This window comes from Pristiophorus japonicus, chromosome 3, assembly GCF_044704955.1.
Source record: "Pristiophorus japonicus isolate sPriJap1 chromosome 3, sPriJap1.hap1, whole genome shotgun sequence".
In the NCBI taxonomy this organism is placed as follows: Eukaryota; Metazoa; Chordata; class Chondrichthyes; family Pristiophoridae; genus Pristiophorus; species Pristiophorus japonicus.
The window spans coordinates 133,950,491-133,976,109 of NC_091979.1; the positions used below are offsets into that span (position 1 = coordinate 133,950,491).

General features: G+C 44.5%; 1 protein-coding gene across 1 annotated transcript in view; it reads left to right on the forward strand.

Annotated features, from left to right (window-relative positions):
- The window catches only part of fam171b (family with sequence similarity 171 member B), a 63,138-nt gene extending 52,628 nt beyond the window's left edge, over nucleotides 1–10,510 (forward strand). Inside the window, exons 6-8 of the mRNA XM_070875831.1 lie at nucleotides 2,536–2,652; nucleotides 5,686–5,806; nucleotides 7,135–10,510. Of these exons, the coding sequence (XP_070731932.1) occupies nucleotides 2,536–2,652; nucleotides 5,686–5,806; nucleotides 7,135–8,539 (1,643 nt within the window). The 3' untranslated portion in view covers nucleotides 8,540–10,510. The remainder of the gene's footprint in view (nucleotides 1–2,535; nucleotides 2,653–5,685; nucleotides 5,807–7,134) is intronic.
- Nucleotides 10,511–25,619: the final 15,109 nt, after the last annotated feature.

The following is a 25,619-nucleotide window of genomic DNA, read 5'->3' on the forward strand; positions in this document are numbered from 1 at the left end:
CAACACGGGAACAATGGGGCTGGCCCATTCGTTAAATTCGACCGGTGATATGATCACGCTGGAGTCTGTCCAGTTCGATTTCGACCTTCTCTCTCATCGTGTACGGAACTGCCCGAGCTTTATGATGGACGGGTCTTGCATCCGAGTCCACGTGGATCTGCACCTTGGCTCCCGTGAAATTGCTGATGCCTGGTTCAAACAGCGAGGGGAACTTGCTCAGCACTTGAGCACATGGAGTATCATCCTCCGACGACAACGCTTTGATCTCGTTCCAGTTTCATTTGATTTTTTTCTAACCAGTTCCTGCCGAACAGCGTTGGACCATTGCCTGGAACAATCCATAACGGTAAATCGTGAACCGCACATCATACGACATCTTGACTACTGCACTGCCAATCACCGTTATGAGTTCTTTAGTGTATGTACGCAACTCGGCATTGACTGGACTCAGCTTAGGCCTCACAGCCTTAGTATCCCATCGCCTGTCGAATGTCCTCTGGCTCATTATTGATTGACTCGCACCCGTGTCCAATTCCATCGATACCGGCACACCATTAAGTTTTACATTAATCATCAGTTGGCTCTTTGTTAGGAACGAATACAGTCCATACACTTCCTCCTCTGGTATCTCGGATTGCATATCCGGATCCGTGCTAGACTGGTCATCATCCTCCACGTGGTGTGTCACAGCACACTTGCTCAGTTGCAGACACATGCGCTGGAGATGCCCCACTCTCGAACAGCCTTTAGAAATATACTGTTTAAACCGACACTGATGATGCCGAAGATTTCCCCCACAACGCCAACATGGTGATAGCGGATTCATTCCCATTGACGGACTTTGAGCAGCCACAGGTTTTGCATACGCAGTCGGGTAGGCCCTGCCATATGCAGCTCTGCCAAACGACGATACTATCTTGTTTACAGTACCTGCCGAGTTCCGATTTTTCGATAATATCTGCTTTAAGCTTTTGCCCGTTGTCATGCATGATTGGGCAATCGTGATGGCCTTGCTCAAATCCAGCGTCATCACCAGTAGCTTACGCAGGATCACCTCGTGGTTGATGCTGAATACAAAGAGTCCCACAGCATGTGTGCCAACGCAGTTTCGAACTTACACGGTCCAGCTAGATGTCTTAGGTCGGCAACAAATTCCGATACATCCTGGCTCTCAGAATGAATGTGCGTATAGAATCGATATCTTGAGATGATGATGCCTTCATCTGGTTTGAGATGGTCACGTACCAGAGCACACAATGTTTCATAGTCCTTGTCCATTGGGCTTAAGGGCGAGAGGAGATTCTTTATGAGTCCATAGATTTTCAGACCGTCAGGAGGACCGCCCGGTTCTGAACTGTGTCTGCCTCTTTCTCCATTTTGTTGGCCATGAAGTACTGGTTCAAGCAGGCTACAATGTCTGCCCAATCTTCTCCCTCCACAGATCGCTCCAGAATTCCAATTGTGCTCATTTTTGCATGCGAAGATTCTTGTTACCTCGTCATTAATGTTGTGTATGCAATAATTCAATAGACTGAATACTGTAAACTCTGAACAGGTACAAACCTGGCTCTACTTTATTAGGGCCCAAAGTGATTACATTACAAGATGACTGGCTTTTTATACCTGGGCTGCACACACGTGCGCACAGCCCAATGACCTCCAACAGTGACGCTACCTGGTGGCTATTAAACCAAGCATACATACATGACATCCTCATAACTCAGTGCTTTGACACAAGGTATCAGCCTTTTGGCCCTTAGATTACACTATCTAACTTTGAAACCCTAAATTTTGAGATTTTTGGTTTGAAGCTGCCAAATGAGCAATTGCATGTAAAGAATGAAAATTTGAAAATTATTGGGATCTTTTGAATAGAATAGAATCTGAGGAATAGGCTGGTTCAGACAAGCTGAGGAAATTAAATATAGAAACAGCCTCTGTTATGATGCTAAATGTAGTAAATTCCCTCAAAATCAAGAGGATCTGACTTGGCATTTGACAGTAAGCAGTTTACTATTTGTTTTTATACTAACTGACAAACTAGATCATCCATTATAAACTGAAAAGCAGAACTGCAACCATAGGTTTAATAGTTTAATAGGAAACCAGCACTAGTTTCAATTGTTTTCTTAAAAATGGCTAGTGCCTAATATTAGTGCTTCATTGCATTGCATCAAAGAATAGTAGTTGATGGTTTGCATCTATGATTCCCCACGTGGTAAGATCCCACTCTTATCTGTGGTGATTGGTAAAAGGTCCCCGGCATTTCCCTGTGGGAATGGACAATCACCCGTGTCTATTTTTACACATCATCTTGTGGCATTGTCAGAGGGCTGGGAGTTAGTTGCCTGTCCACTAAATTATCCAGACCTGGGAATGGGTAGCAAATATAAATGCGTACCGTAAAAGGAGCATTTTAATACATATATAACTGGTCATGAAAAGTGGGCCATAAATGTATTTTTTTTGTCGTTGCATTGTAAATCTAATGTGCCTAATATGAATGCCTGGCTCACAAATGTTCTTTTATCAAAGGTGCTTGGGTAAACCGAGGACTTGGAACAGTTAGAAAGGAGGGTAACCGTCTTGTTTGGACGTACATAGCCCCTCATTTGGGTCACTGGATAGCTGCACCGTTACCTTTAACCACAGGTAATTGTGCCCATTATATATTTACTCTTTGCAATTACCTATTTTATTTGTCCTATTATACCATGACGCTGTTTTAGTTTTGTAAACTTATAGGGTGATAATAATTATAGGGGATGCACAGAACTGTAGATCAGAATTCTGTAAATGAACAGAGGACATTATTCCTATGTAAGCCTAGACAATAAATACAACAGGCTGTTTGACTACATACGATATCAGAGATGAACCCGACTATCATTACCCAATGTTCATGAAAACTGATTCTTCAAAGGATTAACCGAAGAAAAAGTTATTTAAGTGTTGGCTGAAACTAAAGTAGTGGCTACAATTTGTTAAAGCATTTTTTTCAAGTTTGTTCGCCAAATAATTTATTTTATTATATAACTGTTATGATTTTGAGCTATTTATCTTGTATTATTACCAATGACGAGATCTAGAGAACTACCACTGAGTTCCTGGATACATGCAGAGGGACAAAAAGCCTGTGTCAGTTTTCTGCACTAACAGGTGAGATAGCTTCATCAAGTCTCAAACAAAGTTACAGGATAATTGAGATCAGTAATAATTACAGCCTAGTCCTTAAAAATTATATAATAAATAAAACAAATGACCAAATTTCATTTGATACTACTTGAGAAAAAAACATTCAGGTACATTTAGCAAGAATACATTTCACCTGCGTGCTTTCAAAATGATGTTTAATGAAAGTTAGCCAATACATTCGTTCATTTTCATTCTGAAGAAGACACAGTCATTGGCTGACAGGGTCAACAGCTTTTATTACTGTCCTGTATTTGTATATATTGCCATCGCTCAGCTTACTGATGTATAAAAATGACATCTTGAGGAACAGTTTGTTCCAGTTTACAACTTTTCAATTAATTTAGATAATCAATGAGGATGCTTAAAGTGGATTTTGATTATTTTATCTCTATACAAGTGGAAAAAATAAAATTATCTTGGATCAAGTTCAAAATATGTTACGTTTGACCCCAGCCCAGCTCTGGGCCACATGCTGTTCCCACTCTGTCAGAGCTGGCAAGGAACCATCTTCCAGGTCTGTCAATCTTAGCATAATCAGCAATAGTAGCTGCACAAGAGTGATCCTGGGTGTCTTGTACTTTTTATTTATCCTTTCTTTGCTTCCGTCTCATCTTCCCAGTACCTCTCTCAGACTGCACAACTCTTTTGGGGGGGGGGGGGGGGGAACAAAATAAATGTTAGATCAAGTGCCCCCCGATCTGGGGGACACTCCAGACACTTAACTGCCCCCTTTTTTTTAAATGTTTATTTTTTTTATTTTTTGGGGGGGCATTAAAACCATATATTTTACAAGTGCCCCCTATGAAAGGGGAGGGGGACACTAAAAACCCAGCAATTAAAACAAATTAAACGTTAAAACATATAAAATCAAATTAAAATTTGATTGCCCGGGTAATGATGCACTCCAGTCCCTCCGGCGCCCACCTCTCGCGGAAGGCCGCGAGCGTACCGGTGGACACCACTTGCTCCATCTCCAAGGACACCCTGGCGCGGATGTACGCGCGGAAGAGAGGCAGGCAGTCGGGCTGAACGACCCCCTCGACCGGCTGATGGCACCCTTGGCTGTGCCCAGGAGCAGTCCTACGAGGAGGCCTCTCAGACTGCACAACAGTGATCAACACAACTCACCTGCCTACATTGATTCACCTGTCTACCATTAGCATTAGCACTTGTTTTTGGTTGATACGTGCAGCTGTGGGTCACCCTGTAGTGGGTTTTATTGGGAAAGCATAAAAAGCAAATTCTCCTGTAGTGAGAAGTGTATGAGAGCTGTCCAGTGAGAGAAAAGAGTACAACACAAACCGAATGACCAAGAGAGACACAGAAAAAATTATAGAGTGGGAAGGAAGCAGAGACACAGTTGCAGGAAGAGTGAGCCAAGTCACAGGAAATGAACTTGTGTGTAACTAATTAAAATATAACCTGTCGTAAAAGCCAAGCATTACTGTTTTGAGCATATTTCACTTCAACAACAACTTGCATTTATATAGTGCTTTTAACTTAGTAAAGTATCCCAAGGTGCTTCATATGAACTTTATCAAACAAAATTTGACCCTGAGCTACATAAGGAGATATTAGGACAGGTAACCAAAGGAGAAGAGAGAGGTAGATACACACAGATTTTGGGAGAGAATTCCAGAGCTTGGGGCCTAGGCAGCTAAAGGCACAGCTGCCAATGGTGGAGCGATGAAAATTTAGGATGTGCATGAAATGTGCGAAATTTTATTAGTTTCCGTAATGTATTGCTAAGCAATTTACTATAATTATTCATATATACACGAACTGCTGAAATAATGTGGGATGAGCGGCTTTAGTTCTCAGAAGAGACCAGAAAAACCGGGTCTCTTTTCAATGCAGCAATGAAGGTTAAGAGGAAACCTGATTGAGCTATTCAAAATGATGATGGATTTTGATAAGGAAAATAGGGAGACGCTATTTCCACTGGTTGGTGAGTCAGTAACTCGAGGGCACCAATTTAAGATTGTCAAAAGTACAAACAGAGCTGAAGAGCATGATTTTTTTACACTGAAGATTATTACTAGAATCTGGTGGAAGTAGAAAGGGAAGATGATAAATATTTTTTTAAAGAAAAAAAGTAAAAGATTATAGGGAAAAGGATTAAATGGATAGTTCTATCACCGAGCTAACACAGGTCTGAAAGGCCAATTCGCCTCCTCCTGTGCTGTAATTCTGTGATTCTAATACAAGAAATCATATTAGAAAGGGCCTATAGATTTCAGTAACACCTAACCTTATTTACTTGTAGAAACTAAACAATAAGATGAGCTATTTACTTAAAAGTATAGAATCATAAAATTCATGTCTAGTCTGTATTTAGTACAAGGCTAAGTACTACTGAAAGTCTGCACTGAGTGCACGAGGCCTTTATTGCTTCATACAGTCTATTGAAGCTGACTCTGTGATGTTAAATCACAATGCAGAACATTACAAACATGTGATTTTTATTGAAACCTGTTTTGTTGAATCCAGGTACAATTGGCCGTATTGCAAAGGATATAACTACCTATCATACGATGCTCCTGGTGGCTATATTAGGAGGAACTGCAGTGATTCTTGCGGGGTTCGTGGCTGTGCTCTTTTGTTACTGCAGGTAGGGGAATTGTATACCTCTGTATGTAACCACCTGTGCCCCTGGAGACTTGTAAGTTTCCCAAATTATTTTTTATCTCTGCATTTATTTTAGGTTCTACAAAATGTGACTTTTAGTCTGTAATTGAATGTAGATAAATGATTATTCATTGAGTAATACAGAAGTACCAAAGATAATCCAGGTCCAGTCCAAGGAGTACAACCAGGTCCAGATTTGCGTGCGCATAGTACCCAATGTGTGTGACGTCGTGAGTACAATTTTCGTGCAGCTCTAAACCTAATTTTTGGTAAGAAAATAATGGTAAATTTTAGGGGATGGGTTTCTCAAATTTGGAAGTCGATTCACCACTCACAAAAATCCAGGAATTTACTAGTAAGAAATTGGTTTTTAAAAAATGATTTTAAAGATCTTGACATCTTTTTATTAATGAGCTATGAAGTCATCAAACTGTTATCACTAGTTTAGGGTAAATATTAGACCCACCATAGGGCATTTTAGAGTTTTGTACTTAAAAGTTTTCATTCGGTTATCACTGACTCCGAGATTCACACTGAATGTGATGCTCCACGTATGGCCAGCACCATTTTAATTTTATATAGATATTTTTAGAAATGACTTCTGACAGTTAATTAGGCTGTCCCAGACAAAATTGTTAACTTTGAAGTTCTAGTAATACTGGCTAATTATTTTTCAAAAGCATATTATCTTGCAATTTTTAAATAAATTGTATTCCACAGTACACAGAGCACAATAAAATGGTCCACTTCTGATGGCCACCAAAATGTTGCCTTTAAGCTTCAGTTGGGAAATGCTAGCTAATGTTTGAGGAATGAAGCTTGGAGCTCTGAATCTGCAGAAGTAAATACAGTACTTTACTCAAAGTGCCACTAGCTGGGTCAGCCTGGAGTGGGATCTTTGTTTTACGTAGGTGCCATAGTCAGTCAAGTAAATAACTTGTCAAAAGTATAGCTTTTCTTTAGCTTCACAAATCGCTTGTTGTAATTTTGTATCATGTTGCTTTTGCGTAAAAATCAGAGAATGCAGAGATTTTCCTCCATTCACTAAAATGTATTGTTAGTGTTGATCCCTATTATAGAATTTATACAGCACACAAGGAGGTGCCATTCAGCCCATCAAGCTTGTGTCGGCTCTTTGAAAGATCTATCCAATTAGTCCCACTCCCCTGCTCTATCCCCATAGCCTTGCAAATAGTTATTTTTAAGTATATATCCAAATTCCCTATTGTATCTGCTTCCACTGTCCTTTCAAGCATTTATATTGAAAACATTTTCTCTTTATAATTAAAATGAACTTCTATTTCTCGACAGAGGAAGCTATTGTCATCCACACAAAAAGCCAAGAACCAAGACTAAAATGGATATCTCGAAGAAGGACCAGACCACATCAACCACCCATGTGAACTTGCCCCCCGGCACCAAAGAAAATTTAAAATCTGATGAAAAGCCTGTTTCTCAACAGCCCAAGATTGTCTCCTATAGTCCAAGGAGGGAACTATCTCAAAAGGAAGTGGATGAATTCTGTAAATTTGTGAGTAAAACTACAGAGAAACAAAATAATGAGAGCTGCAAAATTTATGTCGAAAATTTCACAGTCCGGGCTCGGAAGAAATGTGGAGATAATCTTCACCACAGGGAAACTGTCTCTCAGCAAGCAGTCAACAGCCCTGAGGATGTACCCAAAAATGCATTGCAGATTAAACATATGAAAATGCTAGCCAGGAGAAAGGAGATGATAGAAGAGCAATACAAAATGCAGCACACTGTTAATGAAGAAATGTACCAATTACCCCATATTTCAAACAAACTATTACCTATTTATAATCCAACCATGGCTGTCATGCAAACCCAAGATAACTTTTGTACTCCAGACCAGATTGCAAGGTCAGCTACTTTGCCCAGAAATAGGCAGATCATCTACAGCCCTTTGGCTGAGCCACTAACCAGGGACAGTTACACTCAGACACTTCCTAAAATGCCATTACACTCTCAACAACAGACAGAATCCCACAGGCAACAGCAGATTCTTCAAGGACAACAGGATTATATAAACTCAAAACAGGTCATGGATTCCAAGTCGGTGCTGCCCGCGAACTGGGGAAGATACAGCAACAATCTACTGGAATCTGTGTCTGTACCTGGCACACTGAATGAGGCAGTGGGAATGACTCCGTTTGCCACTGAACTGCAGGGTATATCTGAACAGATGCTATTAGAACTGACCAAAGGCAAGCCTTCACCACATCCTAGGGCATGGTTTGTATCACTGGAGGGTAAGCCAGTGCCTCCAATCAGACATTCGTGCATGGTTGTTCAGAAACCGAAAAAAGCACACAGCAATGACACGAGCCTCGATTCAGGAGTTGACATGAATGAGCACCATACTGGCAAGAAGCTTGAAAAGGAAAAGACTTTTATCAAAAGTACACCTGCTTCGAAGAGCCTTTACTCAGATGACATGGATCTAAGTGGCAGTGAAAGTGGGACCACAGTCTGTACTCCGGAGGACGTGTCCTTCAGACACGTGCTGGATATAGGAAGCGACCAGATAGTTGAGGTTGAAGAAGAACAAAGTGATCGAAGTTTGCAGGAGGACGAGATCAGTGTGACCCCTCCACACATAAAGGGGCAAATGAGTACTGACGGAGATGGGGAAGATAGTAAAAAAAGTATTTGGCAAAAGAGAGAGGAACGACCTCTGATCTCTATCAACTAAGTTGAGTTGCTTTGCTTCCAAATATTTACAGTGGAACAAAAGCATGTTTTTGGTTCTGTGGTTAATCTAGTTCTTATGCGCTCTGTTTTACTGATTAGTTACAATTCATTGTATTGAATAAAGACATCCTGTTTGTTTAAGGTGTATCTTTTGGATCTCTCCATATAGTGAATATACTGTAAATAATTACACACACAGAGTTATCAAGCACCAAGTTATTTGTGTCCTTTAGACTTTTTTCCCAGAACCTGTTTATAAGAAGTTGATAAAGACTGATGAGTTTGCAGTATCTTTTTACAATAAAACCTTATCTCCTTTCTCTTTCAAAGCCCTTGCCCCATTACAAGTCTCTCACCTCTGCCACTGTGAATCTCTAGCAAGAAAGGAAGCAAGTGAACCTTCGTCTCCTCGATTAATGTTTAATGTCAGTCTGTTCTGTAAATCTGTTAGTACTCTGCCCTCCAAAGGCAGATATGGTTAAGTCCGATTCCTGTCTGTTGTGATCGATTTGTGTGGTGCCCACACATGAGAGCTGAGCTAAGAACTAAATAAATATATTCTGAATAGACTGCTGACTTAACTTGAATCTGTATCAACAAAGAGATGAGATGCAGCTTCATCTTCAAGCGACTGTCACGGCATGTCTGTATTTAAACATGAAAATAGTACAGGACACTGCCTTTCGCAATTTATACAAATTACATTTATTCCCCAAAATTGATACAATATATAGTTTTACACTAAAGAATACTTTTATAAAATGTTACACCATATGTATGTTTTTAAAATCTCTAATCCCAAAAGCACAACTTTTCAAATTTACTAAGCAGCAGGAAAAGATTGTAAAACTTTGCATAGGAATATGGGAGTAGTGATTCACACGGCAACATTTGCAAAATGCGGGGTGATGGTTGGTCTTGCAGTCCGAGAGACTGCTCTTCATATATAAGTAGATCCAGAGAGGCACATAGTTTACAATTAAATCTAAAAGACTTAGTAACAAGCACTATTTGTGAATCACCTTAAAATGTGGAAAGCACAATATCGAGGTTAAATTGTCACTAAATTCTAAACCCAGCCATAAAACCAGAACTATCATTTGTTAATTTTGGGACAGAGGTATGCAGAAGTAAATTGTTTTTATAATTTTGGTGACAAACAACATCGAAGCATATATAACTAACACAAAAGCAAAATACTGCAGATGCTGGAATCTGAAATAAAAACAAAAAATGCTGGAAATCTCAGCAGGTCAGGCAGCATCTGTGGAGAGAGAAACAAAATTAACATTTTAGGACGATGACACTTTGTCAGAAATATAACTAACATTCATTTCCATTGTTCTGATTCATGTAATAAGCCCCAGTCATTTTGTTGCATCTACCTTGCTTCATTTTAGTGTGAATTTCCATTTAGATATCCTTTTAGATTCTGAGGAACCATTGGGACTTTTAAAGCTGATAAAAAGTTACATGGCACCATGCTGCTGATGTTGAGATATAAAGTGAATCTTTTAAACTGTTGCTTTTTATACCCTATTGTTCTGGTTTGCCACAATCCAGACAGTTCTCCTGACCAGAATACACATTTAGAATACAGTTCTGCAACTAATTCTGCTTAATCTTGGTAACCACACATTCTAAAGATCAGACACTTCAATAAATAAGGTGTTCATCTTGAAAAACAGTCTGCATTTTCATTTTGTAGTTGACAAAATGCTGGAACAAAAGCAGGAGGCTGCTGTTTTGTGAGATCATTGGGAAGTATTTTATTGTATTATATATTTTGAGAAATGTTTGTGTATTCAGTGTGGTGTCAAGCATGGTTGCATGTTCATAGATTTTGTTCATTATCAAAGCCAGTTTTACCATTAGACTCTCATGTTCAGTGTAGTAAGGAGTAGTGAATTACATTCAGAATTGTTTTAATGCACTGTTTAAAACCCAATAAAATTGAACTGAGTTTCGTTTACATTGTGTTTGACTCAAATACACATAATGTAGTGCACAGTTACCTAAAATGCCTTTGGCCTTGACATCATGCTGTGGAATTAATAGGTGTGAATGCATTGATCTCAAATTCCTCTGTCCACTATTTTAGCAGAAGCATGAAGGAATTTATTTTAAACAGGTTGATGTCATCGCTCAAATAATGGGTAGAGGAAATTCAGATGAAAGTGTTGGGTTTTCATACACCTTTATCTCGCACTATAATTTCAAAGCCTTTATTTAATAAGAAAGCAAATTAGTTTACCAGCTTTTAGTAAGACTCTTTAAAGAAAAGAACACTAACTTAAAATAGCAGGCAAATTTTTTTATAGTTTGCTGAGAACTCAACCTTAGTTGTGTCACTGCAGGAAAATGCCAAATGAAAGCCAGGCACCTATCACAGCTGGGAAGGGATAGTAGTGTCTGGACTGCTGTCCTGTTGGCAGGTTCACGTCACTATTGTTGATACCTCAGAGCAGGTGCTATCCTTCCCTATGCCTAAAAGTTGTACATGACCTAGGGGATGAAAGGGGAGGAAAATGGAAACCATCAGAATATGCACTGTCTTTGATCGGAAATTTATTAAGTTCCGTGTTGATCTGTGAATGGGAATCATTAATGCCTTTTTCAAAAGGACCCACCTACAGTTACACGTGCTGCATGCTCCTTCTGCTGCCTGCGCTGGTTTTCTGCATGCTCTCAGCGATGAGTCTCGAGATGCTTAGCGCCCTTCCCAATCTCTTACTCCACTTGGGGTGGTCTTTGGCCAGGCACTCCCAGGTGTCAATGCGGATGTTGCACTTTATCAAGAAAGCATTGAGGGTGTCCTTGAAATGGTTCCTCTGCCCACCTGGGGCTCGCTTGCCATGTAGGAGTTCCGAGTAGAGCGCTTGCTTTGGGCATTCGAACAATGTGGCTCGCCCAACAGAGCTGGTCGAGTGTGGTCAGTGCTTCAATGTTGGGCTGATCGAGAACACTGATGATGTTGATGCGTCTGTCCTCCCAGGGGATTTGCAGGAACTTGCGGAGGCATCACTGGTGGTATTTCATGAGGCAGTACAAACTGGATGCACATTTTACACACACACCATCATTTACCTCAGTCAATTATTAAAATCGAAAGCTAGTTATTTTGAGTTCGGAATAAATTTCTTGCAAAATATCTTGGTGAGGCTGATGATGTCAATACATGAAGGACTAAGGATGGTGGAATCAAAGGTAACATGGGATAGCTGTTGGCAAGACTTGGGAGAGATGGTGTATCTATTGAAAATTGAAATAAACAATCATTTCAGAGCCCCACTAAAGGACACTGAGATAGCCAGAATTTAGTGATTCAGCTTCTGCACATCAAGAGTACTGGAGCTTGGGTACACTGAGAGCATGCGATCCAAAGAAAGCCAATGAATGTAGAATTGAACTATCAGCAAGAGGGGCTGGGATTGGATGATGACCAGAAAAGGCCATTGAGGTAAAGAAAAGACGGGAACTCACAAATCAATGGAAAAAAATAACCTGAGGATCTCTATTTCAGAGTATATAATATCAAGTATTGTGTTCCTAACACAAATGAGACCGCACATAGGAGGTTAAAGTAACAGTGACCTCAGTCTTTATTAAGACACTCCAGAGTGAAGAACAGGCCTGAGGGACCGGCTTATAACCAGTGCTCCCAAGGGATGCTAGAATCCTTTGGGACTTCAGGGGATACGCTCCCTGATGGTGGAATATGGGAGTGCATGCTTTACAGATACACAACATCATACCCTACCCCCCGCTCCCCGCAAAGTCAAAGTGAAAACTACTTACAAGGTGAGGCGGTCGGGAGCCTTTCTTTCCCTGGTGGATCGCCTCGGTACAAATGTCTATTCTGGTGTGTTGGCTGTGCCCTCGCTGGGCTGGCGTGTTGTTGGCCCTGCAGGGCTGCTGGGTGAGCCTGGCCATGCTGGGCTGTTGGGCGTGATGGGTTCAATTTCCTGGTCCGGGGTGGTGTCGTTGATCCTTTGGGTGTGTGTTGTGGGCTCGAAATAGGTGGTGTCTGCTGTGGGTTGTTCAGGGCAGTCTGTGAACCGCAGCCTCGTTTGGTCCAGGTGCTTTCTGCAAATTTGTTCATTGTCTAGTTTGACTACAAACACCCTACTCCCTTCTTTAGCTATTACCGTGCCCGCGATCCACTTGGGACCATGTCCATAGTTTAGCACATACACAGGGTCATTCAGATCAATTTCCCGTGATACAGTGGCGCGACCATCGTTTACGTTTTGTTGCTGCCGCCTGCTCTCTACCTGATCATGCAGGTTGGGATGAACCAGCGAGAGTCTGGTTTTAAGTGTCCTTTTCATGAGTATCTCAGCCGGGGGCACCCCTGTGAGCGAGTGGGGTCTCGTGCGGTAGCTGAGCAGTACTCGGGACAGGCGGGTTTGGAGTGAGCCTTCTGTGACTCGTTTAAGGCTTTGTTTGATTGTTTGTGCTGCCCGCTCTGCCTGCCCATTGGAGGCTGGTTTAAACGGGGCCGAGGTGACATGTTTGATCCCATTGCGGGTCATGAATTCTTTAAATTCGACACTGGTGAAACATGGCTGGTTGTCACTGACCAGTATGTCAGGCAGGCCGTAGGTGGCAAACATGGCCCTCAGGCTTTCAATGGTGGCGGTAGCGGTGCTTCCCGACATTATTCCACATTCAATCCATTTTGAAAAAACATCCACCACCACCAGGACCATTTTACTGAGAAACGGGCCCGCATAGTCAACATGGATCCTTGACCATGGTCTGGAGGGCCAGGACCACAAACTTGGTGGTGCCTCTCTGGGCACGTTGCTTAACTGAGCACACACGCTGCATTGCCGTACACAGGACTCTAAGTCAGAGTCGATACCGGGCCACCACACATGGGATCTGGCTATCGCTTTCATCATTATTATACCCAGGTGTGTGCTGTGAAGATCCGAGATGAACGTCTCCCTGCCCTTTTTGGGTAGCACTATGCGGTTACCCCACAACAGGCAGTCTGCCTGAATGGACAGGTCGTCCTTTTGCCGCTGGAACGGCTTGATTGGCTCTTGCATTTCAACAAGAATGCTGGCCCAGCTCCCATGCAGTACACAGTTTTTTACGAGGGACAGCAGAGGATCTTGGCTGGTCCAAGTCCTAATCTGGCGGGCCATGACAGGTGATTTATCATTTTCAAACGCTTCCATGACCATCAACCAGTCTGCAGGCTGTGCCACCATCAACAAGTTTGCAGGCTGCGCCATTTCCACCCCCGTAGTGGGCAATGGTAGCCGACTGAGAGCATCCGCACAGTTCTCGGTGCCTGGCCTGTGGCGGATGGTATACGCTGATAGCGCGAGTGTCCACCTTTGTATGCAGGCTGAGGCATTAGTATTTATCCCCTTGTTTTCAGCGAACAGGGAGATGAGGGGCTTGTGATCAGTTTCCAGCTCAAATTTGAGGCCAAACAGGTATTGATGCATTTTCTTTACTCTGAACACACATGCTAATGCCTCTTTCTCAATCATGCTGTCGGCCCTTTCGGTCTTAAACAAGCTCCTGGAGTCATAGGCGACAGATTGCAACTTCCCCGCAACATTAACTTGCTGTAATACACACCCGACTCCGTACGACGACGCATCACATGCTAACACAGGTTATACAATACAAGCAGCTTGTTGGAGCATAAAATGTTTCTGGCTTTCTCAAAAGCAATTACTTGTTTTTTTTCCCATACCCAGTTCTCACCTTTATGCAATAACACATGTAGGGGCTCTAAGAGGGTGCTTAACCCCGGTAGGAAGTTATCAAAAGAGTTGAGTCCCAGGGACGACCGCAGCTCCGTGACGTTCTGTGGCCTGGGCACGTTCCTGATAGCCTCTGTCTTGGTGTCAGTGGGCCGAATGCCTTCCACCGTGATCTTTCTCCCCAAAAACTCCACTTCTGTTGCCATGAAGACGCATTTCGACCTTTTCAGCCACAGCCCTATGCGATCCAGTCGCTGGAGGACCTCCACCAGGTTTTGTAGGTGCTCGGCGGTGTCCCGACCCGTGACCAATATTTCGTCCTGAAAAACCACCGTGCGTGGTACCGACTTGAGTAGGCTCTCCATGTTTCTCTGGAAGATCGCTGCAGCCGACCGAATGCCAAACAGGCATCTGTTGTGGATGAACAGTCCCTTGTGCGTGTTGATTCAGGTGTGGCCCTTCAAAGACTCCTCCAGCTCCTGCATCATGTAGGCCGAAGTCAGGTTGAGCTTGGTGAAATTCTTGCCTCCTGCCAGCGTCGCAAATAGGTCGTCTGCCTTAGGTAGCGGGTATTGGTCCTGTAGTGAGAAACGATTCATAGTTACTTTATAATTGCCGCAAATCCTGACCGCGCCATCACTTTTGAGTACTGGAACAATCGGGCTGGCCCACTCGCTGAATTCCACTGGGGAGATGATGCCCTCGTGTTGCAGCCTGTCCAGCTCGATTTCTACTCTCTCCCTCATCATGTGAAGTACCGCTCGCGCCTTGTGGTGAATGGTGCCCCATTGTTCCACAGCTCTTGCAAACATACCCTTTGAAGCGGCATGAATAGGCTGAATGGAAGCCTCCACAACGCCAACAAGGTGTGAATTGCCTTGCATTCATCTTTTGTTGCGGAGTCTAAGTCATCTGGGTCACCTGAGGCCTGCTGGTAGTTGCAGACTCGTGGTTTCTGCCCTGTACATTTCTGCTCGTAAACACAGTTCCAGTTATTTTATGAACATTGCTCGTACTTCTGACGGGGTTAGACAGGTTAGATGCAGGAAGAATGTTCCCAATGTTGGGGAAGTCCAGAACCAGGGGACACAGTCTAAGGATAAGGGGGAAGCCATTTAGGACCGAGATGAGGAGGAATTTCTTCACCCAGAGAGTGGTGAACCTGTGGAATTCTCTACCACAGAAAGCTGTTGAGGCCAATTCACTAAATATATTCAAAAAGGAGTTAGATGAAGTCCTTACTACTAGGGGAATCAAGGGGTATGGTGAGAAAGCAGGAATGGGGTACTGAAGTTGCATGTTCAGCCATGAACTCATTGAATGGCGGTGCAGGCTAGAAGGGCCGAATGGCCTACTCCTGCACCTATTTTCTATGTTTCTATGTTTCTACTTGTGTGCTGAGAGATTTGTTTGGTGTTATCACCGGTGGACATAAACGCCTGTGCTATCGCAATGACCTTACTGAGGGTCGGTGTCTCTACAGTCAAAAGTTTTCGCAGGATGGTCTCGTGGCCAATGCCCAATACAAAAAAATCTCTGAGTATCTGCTTCAGATGGCCATCAAACTCACAGTGTCCTGCAAGTCACCTTAGCTCGGCGACATAGCTCGCCACTTCCTGACCTTCAGATCGTTGGCACATGTAGAACCGATACCTCGCCATCAGCACACTCTCCCTCGGGTTAAGATGCTCCAGAACCAGTGTACACAGCTCCTCATTTGACTTATCTGTGGGTTACACTGGAGACAGAAGATTCTTCATGAGGCTGTAGGTCGGTGCCCCGCAGACCGTGAGGAGGACCGCTCTCCTTTTTGCAGCGTTTCCTTCTCCGCCCAGCTCGTTGGCTACAAAGTATTGGTCTAGCTGTTCGACATAGGCTTCCCAGTCCTCACCCTCCGAGAACTTCTCCAGGATGCCTACAGTTTGCTGCATCTTTGCGTTGGATTCGTATACTTGTCGCCAGTTGTTGTGTTCCTAACACAGATGAGACTGCACACAGGGAGGTTAAAGTAACAGTGACCTCAGTCTTTATTAAGACACTCCAGAGTGAGGAACAGGCCTTTGGCACCGGCTTATATCCAGTGCTCCCAAGGGATGCTGGGATCCCTTGGGACTTCAGGGGATGCGCTCCCTGGTGGCGGAATATGGGTGTGCATGCTTTACAGATTCACACCATTAAGGATGATATTTGTTACACAGGTGGAGGAGACTGACTCACCAGCGGAAATTGACAACTGAGTTGTACAGATTGTTTTAAAAAGGCAGCCAACAGCTTCACACTGCAGTATTTCATTTGACACATGCATGCCTCTCAAGTGCTACAGATTTTGTTGAGTTCTCCATATTTGCAGTAGGAATTTAACTTTGTTTCCTGTTACATATCCACACTCAGTACCTCAGCAGCATTGGCAATGGACCATGGGTAAAGGTAAGGTGTGAATAGTGATTTTTGGGTGGCTGAGGGAGTGGAAAGGAGTGCTGCATAGGTGGAAGATAGGTGAGAACTGTGATTTTTCAAGATAACCTGAGTGTAAGTCCAATACACCAATGACACAAGAGCGTGCAACAGGAACAAAGAATTTCCTCCATGAGGAAGTGGAGAAACTAGTCACTGTCACTGAGGACAAATGGCTGGAGCTGGATATCAGTAAGAGTGGTCCCACAAAAGTTCCACCCAAAGAACGTAGTTGCAGAAGAATACTACGCAGGGGTCAATACCGCAAGATCTGGAAGCCAGTGCAAAAAGAAATGGCAGGACGTTGGTCAAGTAGTAAGTGTATGTAATATCTTCATCTTTAAATGGAATTGCAATTGTCAGTGTGACCATCTGTATATGTCCCATCCATCAAAAGCGCACCATGTGTGAAAAGTTCTATTTTGATCTTTACAGAAGAAATTGGCCCACAACAAAAGGGAAAGACTTAGAACAGTAGGAGGGCCGCCAAATCTGCACCAACTATCACCCCTGGAACAGAGGGTTACTGTCTTGCTGAGTCGCACCTGCAGAAAAAGAACCAGCTTTGCACAAGCTGGACCCACAGGCGAGGGTGAGGGTGAGTCATTAAAATGCATAGTCGCCCTTCAAATCAACCTGCTGACTGGCCTGTTACGCATCAGACTACTCATGCCACCCATCCTGCCCCCTCCTGTGCTGCTAACCATTTGACTGTTCTGTTGTATTTTGCAGGGATGATAGTTGGTGCAGATTTGGCGACCCTCCTCCTGTTCTAAGTTATGGAAGCATTTGAGAGTGAGCAATCACCCGTCACTGCCCGGCAGATCAAAACTGGGACAAGCCAGGACCCTTTATTATCTCTAGTCAAAAGCTGTGTGCTTCACGGGAGCTGGTCCAGTGTCCCAATGGAAATGCAGGAAGTGATAAAGCCGTTCCAGCGGCGCAAAGGTGAAATGTCTATACAGGCAGACTGCCTTCTGTGGGGCAATCGGGTAGTGGTCCCCAAGAAGGGCGGAGACACCTTCATCAATGACCTCCACAGTACCCACCCAGGCATTGTAATGATGAAAGCGATAGCCAGATCCCACGTGTGGTGGCCTGGTATCGATGCGGACTTAGAGTCCTGCGTTCACAGATGTAATACATGCTCGCAGTTAAGCAATGTACCCAGGGAGGCGCCGCTAAGTTTATGGTCTTGGCCCTCTAAACCGTGGTCTAGGGTACATGTCGATTATGCAGGCCTGTTCTTGGGTAAAATGTTCCTTGTGAATGTAGACACGTACTCCAAGTGGATTGAATGTGAGATAATGTTGGCTAGCACGTCCACTGCCACTACTGAAAGCCTGCAGGCCATGTTTGCCACACACGGCCTACCCGATGTCCTGGTGAGCGACAACGGGCCATGTTTTACCAGTGCTGAGTTCAAAGAATTCATGACCCGTAATGGGATCAAACATGTCACATCTGTCCCGTTTAAACCAGCGCTCAATGGTCAGGCAGAGAGAGCAGTGCAAACCATCAAGCAAGGCTTGAAGAGAGTAACTGAAGGCTTACTGCAGACTCGCCTATCCTGAGTCCTGCTTAGCTACTGCACGAGACCACACTCACTCACTGGGATCCCACCTGCTGAACAGTTCATGAAAAGAGCACTTAAGACAAGGCTCTCATTAGTTCACCCTGATCTACACGAGTTGGTAGAGAGTAGGCGGCTTCAACAAAGTGCATACCATGATAGCGCAAATGTGTCATGAAAGATTGAAATCAATGATCCTGTATTTGTATTAAATTATGGACAAGGTCCCAAGTGGCTTCCCGGCACTGTCATGGCCAAAGAGGGGAGCAAGGTGTTTCGGGTCAAACTTTCAAATGGACTCATTCACCGGAAACACTTGGACCAAATTAAACTCAGATTCACGGACTATCCTGAACAACCCACCTTGGACCTTACCTTTTTGATCCCCCAACATACACACCAGTGGCAACCGGCACCACGGTTGACCACGAAGCAGAACCCATCATCCACAGCAGCCCAGCAGGGCCCAACACACCAGGCAGCCCAGCATGGCCAGCTGCACAGCAGCCCAGCGAGGGCCCAACAAATGATTCAACAACACCAGCTTTCACACCGAGACGATCAATCAGGGCAAGAAGGGCCCCAGATCGACTCACATTGTAAATAGTTACAGTTGTGTATGGAGAAAGAGTCAGACTGAGCTCAAAGTAAATTGTGATTTTAGTATTTTATTGCAGGTCTCCAGAGTGCCTCTCTAACCTGTGAAGCCTCCTTAAATACCCGTGCTCCCAAGGGATTATGGGATCCCTTGGGACTCCAGGGGATGAGCCCTCTGGTGGCTGTACAGAGTATATACATATACATATATAACAGTTCAGTTGGAAGAGGTTGCAAAGATAGGGAGGGGCAAGGCCATGGAGGGATTTGAAATTAGGCATGAACATTTTGAAATCAAGGCAAGCACAGTGGTGATGGATGAGTGGGACCAGGTACAAGTTAGGACACAGGCAGCTGAGTTTTGGATCACCTGTAGTTTACGTAGGGTAGAATGTGGGAGGCCAGCCAGGAGTGTGTTGGAATAGTCAAGTCTAGAGGTAGCAATGGCATGAATGAGGGATTCAGCAGCGGTTGAGTTGAGGCAAAGGCAGAGACAGACGATGTTATGAAGATGTAAATAGGCGGTCTTAGTTATGCTGCAGATATGTGGTCGAAAGTTTATTTCAGGGTCAAATATGACACCAAGATTGTGAACAGTCTGGTTCAGCCTCAGACAGAAGTTGGGGAAAGGGATGGAGTCAATGGCTAGGGAATGGAGTTTCTGGTGGGGACCGAAAACAATGGCTTCAGTTTTCAGGGGGACACCACAGGTAACGACGTGGGGACCGGAAGAGAAGCCGTTGCTGATAATTCTCTGGCTGCAATGAGATAGATAAGAATGGAACCAGGCGAGTGCAGTCCCACCTAGCTGGATGATGGTGGAGAGGCGTTGGAGAAGGATAGATTGGTCAACCGAGTCAAAGGCTGCAGACAAGTCAAGAAGGATGATGGGGGATAGTTTGTCTTTATCACAGTCTCACAGGATGTCATTTGTGATTTTGATGAGAGCTGTGTTGATACTGTGGCAGGCGCAGAAACCAGATTGGAGAGATTCAAACATGGAATTGCGGGAAAGATGGGCAGGGATTTGGGAGGCGACAACATGTTCAAGGACTTTGGAGAGTAAAGGGAGGTTGAAGATGAGGCGGTAGTTTGCAAGGATGGAGGGGTCGAGGGTTGATTTTTTGATGATGAAGGCAAATTTGTGGGAGAGAGGGACAGTACTTTCGGAGAGAACAGTTAACAATGTCAGCTAACATGAGAGCCAGAAAAGGAAGTTAAGTCTTACCCATTTCAAGTCTAAATATCCCATTAACAATGTAATAACTGTTAATTGCTGGCAACCAACCTTTCTGACACTCAACATTAATTATTACAAGTGTGGAGTTTCATTCCTTCAGATTTTAATTGTTGTTGGAGATGTTAAAAATGTAATTATTTAAAAGTATTTACTTTTCCTTTCTGTCTCTTTTGTCTTTCTCTTAATCAATTCTTTCCTGCTCTCCCATTATTTCTCTTCCTGTATCTGATTTGACACTGAATGCAGCCACTCCAATTTACACTTCCCCCTCAGTCCTTGCACTGTTAATTTCACAATCCTTCAATCAATTGGTTAAGGAGATGCACAGTTGCTTGCCCTGTTCACTCAGGTCCAGATGCCATGTTTACCTTGCTGTGACTTTATCAGCTCGTACTTTTAGTAACTTGCCACCCAAAAAAATTACAAACCTTTTACGTGCACCAGCAAGCCTCACTAACAGCAGATGTGTTCAATGCCCTTCTACAACAAGTTATTGCCCTTTAGGTTTTAAAAAGGAAACAGTAGTATAAATGTAGGAGTGGCTGTCATTCTCACCTGTAAATGGTTTATGTGACACCGCGAAAACTTTCACATCATAAACTATTCTTCAGCTAATAGCCACTGGGTATTTTACATCCTGTGCTGATACTAATTAACATTCTGATCCCATAAAATACATTTGCTTAATAAGGTTTCAATTTTCACTAGAAAATGCTTAAATGATTATGATAAAGTGAAGCCCTTTCTCAGATGTACGGAACCTCCTGAGCAATTAATTTACTGATTCAGAGCCCACCAGCGCCATTCTGTAATGGTCTAACTGTCAACGGTTATCATAGTAGTGTTAATTCAGCAAAATAGCGATCGACACTGATCTTGATGAGAGACGGAGCTATTATTGGCTGTTTCAGCAAGGGTCTCAGTATAAAAGTCCCAGGAAATTATAACAAAAACTTGTATTTATATAGCGCCTTTAACGTAGTACAAATCCCAATGCGTTTCACAGGAGGGTTATCAAAAAAGAATTGACACTGAGCCACATGAGGTTATATTAGGGCAGATAAGGTAGGTTTTAAGGAGAGTCTTAAAGAAGGAAATAAAGATAGAAAGGCAGAGAGGTTTAGGGAGGAAATTCCAGAGCTTGGGGTTTTAGCAGCTGAAGGCACGGCCGTCAATGGTGAAGCGATTAAATCAGGGATGCTCAAGAGACCATAGAAACATAGAAACATAGAAAATAGGTGCAGGAGTAGGCCATTCGGCCCTTCTAGCCTGCACCGCCATTCAATGAGTTCATGGCTGAACATTCAACTTCAGTACCCCATTCCTGCTTTCTCGCCATACCCCTTGATCCCCCTAGTAGTAAGGACCTCATCTAACTCCTTTTTGAATATATTTAGTGAATTGGCCTCAACAACTTTCTGTGGTAGAGAATTCCACAGGTTCACCACTCTCTGGGTGAAGAAGTTCCTCCGCATCTCGGTCCTAAATGGCTTACCCCTTATCCTTAGACTGTGACCTCTGGTTCTGGACTTCCCCAACATTGGGAACATTCTTCCTGCATCTAACCTGTCTAACCCCGTCAGAATTTTAAATGTTTCTATGAGGTCCCCTCTCATTCTTCTGAACTCCAGTGAATACAAGCCCAGTTGATCCAGTCTTTCTTGATAGGTCAGTCCCGCCATCCCGGGAATCAGTCTGGTGAACCTTCGCTGCACTCCCTCAAAAGCAAGAATGTCCTTCCTCAGGTTAGGAGACCAAACTGTACACAATACTCCAGGTGTGGCCTCACCAATGCCCTGTACAACTGTAGCAACACCTCCCTGCCCCTGTACTCAAATCCCCTTGCTATGAAGGCCAACATGCCATTTGCTTTCTTAACCGCCTGCTGCACCTGCATGCCGACCTTCAATGACTGATGTACCACGACACCCAGGTCTCTTTGCACCTCCCCTTTTGGAGGAGTGCAGATATCTTAGATAGTTGTAGGGCTGGAGGAGATTACAGAGATAGGTATGGACGAGGCCATGGTAGGATTAGAAAACAAGGATGAGAATTTTGAAATTGAGGCGTTGCTTAACCAGGAGCCAATGTAGGTCAGCGAGCACAGCGGTGATGGGTGAATAGGACTAGATGCAAGTTAGGTCACGAGCAACAGAGTTTAGGATGACTTCAAGTTACGAAGGGCACAAAGTGGGAGGCCAGCCAGGAGTGCGTTGGAATAGTCAAGATTGGAGGTAACAAAGACATGGATGAGGGTTTCAGCAATAGATGAGCTGAGGCAGGGGCGGAGACGGGCAATGCGATGGAGGTAGAAATAGGTGGTCTTAGTGATGGCACGGATATGTGGTTAGATGCTCATTTCCGTAGCAAATATGAAACCAAGGTTGCGAACGGCCTGGTTCAGCCTCAGACAGTTGTCACAGGGAGTAATGGAGTCAATAGCTAGAGCGCGGAGTTTGTGGCTGGGACAGAAGATAATGGCCATGATGTGGCGGGTCTGTGGTGGGCGACATTGGTGGCAGGTCCCGAACCCGCTGCTGGCTCCAACCCACTCTGTGAAATGTATTTCTGTTGACTGGGCTTGTGTAGCCTGGCCATTGAGTTTCCCGGCCAATTAGAGGAAGCGGGTCTGGTGACATCATTTGATGACGCATCATCAGCTGGTTTCTGTCATGTATTCAAATGTCACTGTAACCCATGTATAAGCTGACCTAAGTTGTACACCTTGAGAACATTGACCACAAGGAGGTGAACTTGTGGGAGACACTCCTAACCTGCACTTTCAGGTATAAAAGGGGAAGCTCCACCCACCCTCATCACTTGAGGTCTTGGTAATAAAGGTAACTGGACACAGAGTGACCTCCTCTCAAGTATGAGCCTCGTGTGCATTTATACTGTATAGTAAGGACATATCATTGGCGACGAGAAACTGGGATTTAAACCACGCGAGCATGGCCACTAGCAGCACAGAAGAGAGGTTACTGTGTTGGTGATGATTGGGACGACTTTATTGAGAGACTACAGCAAAGTTTTGTCACTAAGAAATGGGACAGGATTCGGTCAACAAACGCAGGGCTCATCTCCTGATGGTTTGTGGATCCAGAACGTACTCCCTGATGAAGCGCCAGAGAAGCCGGCGGACAAGACGATCGAAGAGCTCAGTAAGTTGATCGGAGAACACCTTAAACCAGCAAGCAGCATGCACATGGCGAGACATCAGTTTTACACGCACCGGCGGCGAGAAGGGCAAAGCGTTCCTGACTTCATGGCAGATCTCCGGCGATTGGCGAGCCTATGTAAGTTCACAGATGCATGCAGAGCGGAGATGCTGCGAGACTTTTTTATTGAGGGCATCGGGCAAGCTGGGGTTTTCAGGAAACTGATTGAGACCAAAGACTTGACCTTGGAAGCGGCGGTTCTGATAGCCCAGACATTTATCTCAGGGGAGGAAGAGGCTAGAATGATGTATGACAAAAATCTTGGCTCAAATGCAGCAAATGACCAGGGAGTCAACATTGTTAACGTGGCACACAGTTCTCTAGGCAGACAAGGGCAATCGGACATGCCCCAGCATGTAGTCGAACCCAAAGGGGGAATTCAACAGAGACAATGGCTAGCTGAACAGCGATTCATGCCATCGCAATGGAAAATGTGGCCAGTAATGGGGCCATCAACACGTGTTAATGGTGCGCTTAAGGACAGTTACAGAGATAGACAGAGAGGCAAACACCCAACCAGAGCTTGCAGGTATCAGCAATATACCTGCAGAAACTGCAACATCACCGGTCACTTGGCGCGTATGTGCAGGATCCTACAGCCAGGTTGATGTATGAGGAGGATGGGCCCGATGTAAGCCCTACGAGGCCAAATGAATACTGGGGGAAATCGCTGGAAGCTGAAGTTCAGCGAGTTCATGTGGAGCACGTATACAGTTCATATACCAGGACGCCACCGATAATGATGAAAGTGCTCCTCAATGGCATCCCAGTATTAATGGAGCTAGACACGGGGGCCAGCCAGTCCCTGATGAGTATCAAACAGTTCGAAAGGTTGTGGGTGTCCAAGGCCAGGAGGCCAAAATTATTGCCGATTGCCGCACAGCTACAGACATATACAAAGGAGATCATTCCGGTGCTAGGCAGTGCCATGGTAGTCGTGACCCACAAAGATTCGGAGAACTGGTTGCCACTCTGGATTGTCGCGGGGGACGGTCCCGCACTACTGGGGAGGAGTTGGCTTGCTGTCATGAACTAGAAATGGGGCAATATCAATGCAATTTATTCTGTGGAGCGAGTATCATGCTCTCACGTCCTGGACAAATTTGACTCATTATTTAAACTTTCATGGGGACCAAGGTAGTGATTCACATAAACACGGACGCCAGGCCAGTACACCACAAGGCCAGAGCGGTGCCATACGTGATGCAGGAAAAGATAGAATGCGAATTGGACCGCCTGCTGAGGGAAGGCATCATCTCGCCAGTTGAATTCAGTAACTGGGCGAGCCCGATCGTGCCGGTGCTCAAGGCGGATGGGTCGGCCAGGATATGTGGCGATTACAAGGCCATCATCAATCGGGTGTCACTCCAAGACCAGTACCTGCTACCGAGAGCAGAGGACCTCTTTGCGATGCTATCCGGTGGCAACCCTTTTTCAAAATTGGACCTCACCTCAGCTTACATGACCCAGGAGCTGGCGAGTGAGTCGAAGAAGCTGACCACCATCACGACACACAAGGGGTTGTTTGAGTATAACAGATGTCCGTTCGGGATTCGTTCGGCAGCCGCAATCTTTCAGCGAAATATGGAAAGCCTCCTCAGGTTGATTCCAAGGACGGTGGTGATACGTCCTTACTGTACAGTATAAATGCACACGAGGCCCATGCTTGAGAGAAGGTCAGTCTGTAACCTGTCCTTTATTCCTTAGCACTCAAGTGATGGAAGTGGGTGGAGCTTCCCCTTTTATATGTGAAGGTCCAGGTTAGGAGTGTCTCCCACAAGTTCACCACCTAGTGGTCATTGTTCTCACAGTGTACAACTTCGGTCAGATTATACATGGGTTACAATGCTGGTTGAATACATGACATCACCTCCCCCCCCAAAGTCTTATTGGGATCACAGGTTGAGTCTCTCTGGTGGTTTATGCTCTCTTGTAGAGCGCCTGAGTTGGGGCTTCGGTTGTTGGACGCTGGCCTGAGTGTCTGCTGTTTGGGGTGCCTCAGGCCTGTCCAGACTGCCCACAGTGACTGGGCTCTCCTCCACTTGGTTCCAATGTTCGGTCACCTGTGGAGGAGTGAACTCTATATCGTGTTCTTTTTCTGCTTCTTCTATGGGGTTGCTGAACCTCCTTTTTGTTTGATCCACATGTTTGCGGCAGATTTGTCCATTGGTAAGTTTAACTACCAGAATCCTATTTCCCTCTTTGGCAACCACAGTGCCTGCAGGCCATTTGGGCCCTGCGGCGTAGTTGAGGACAAAAACAGGGTCATT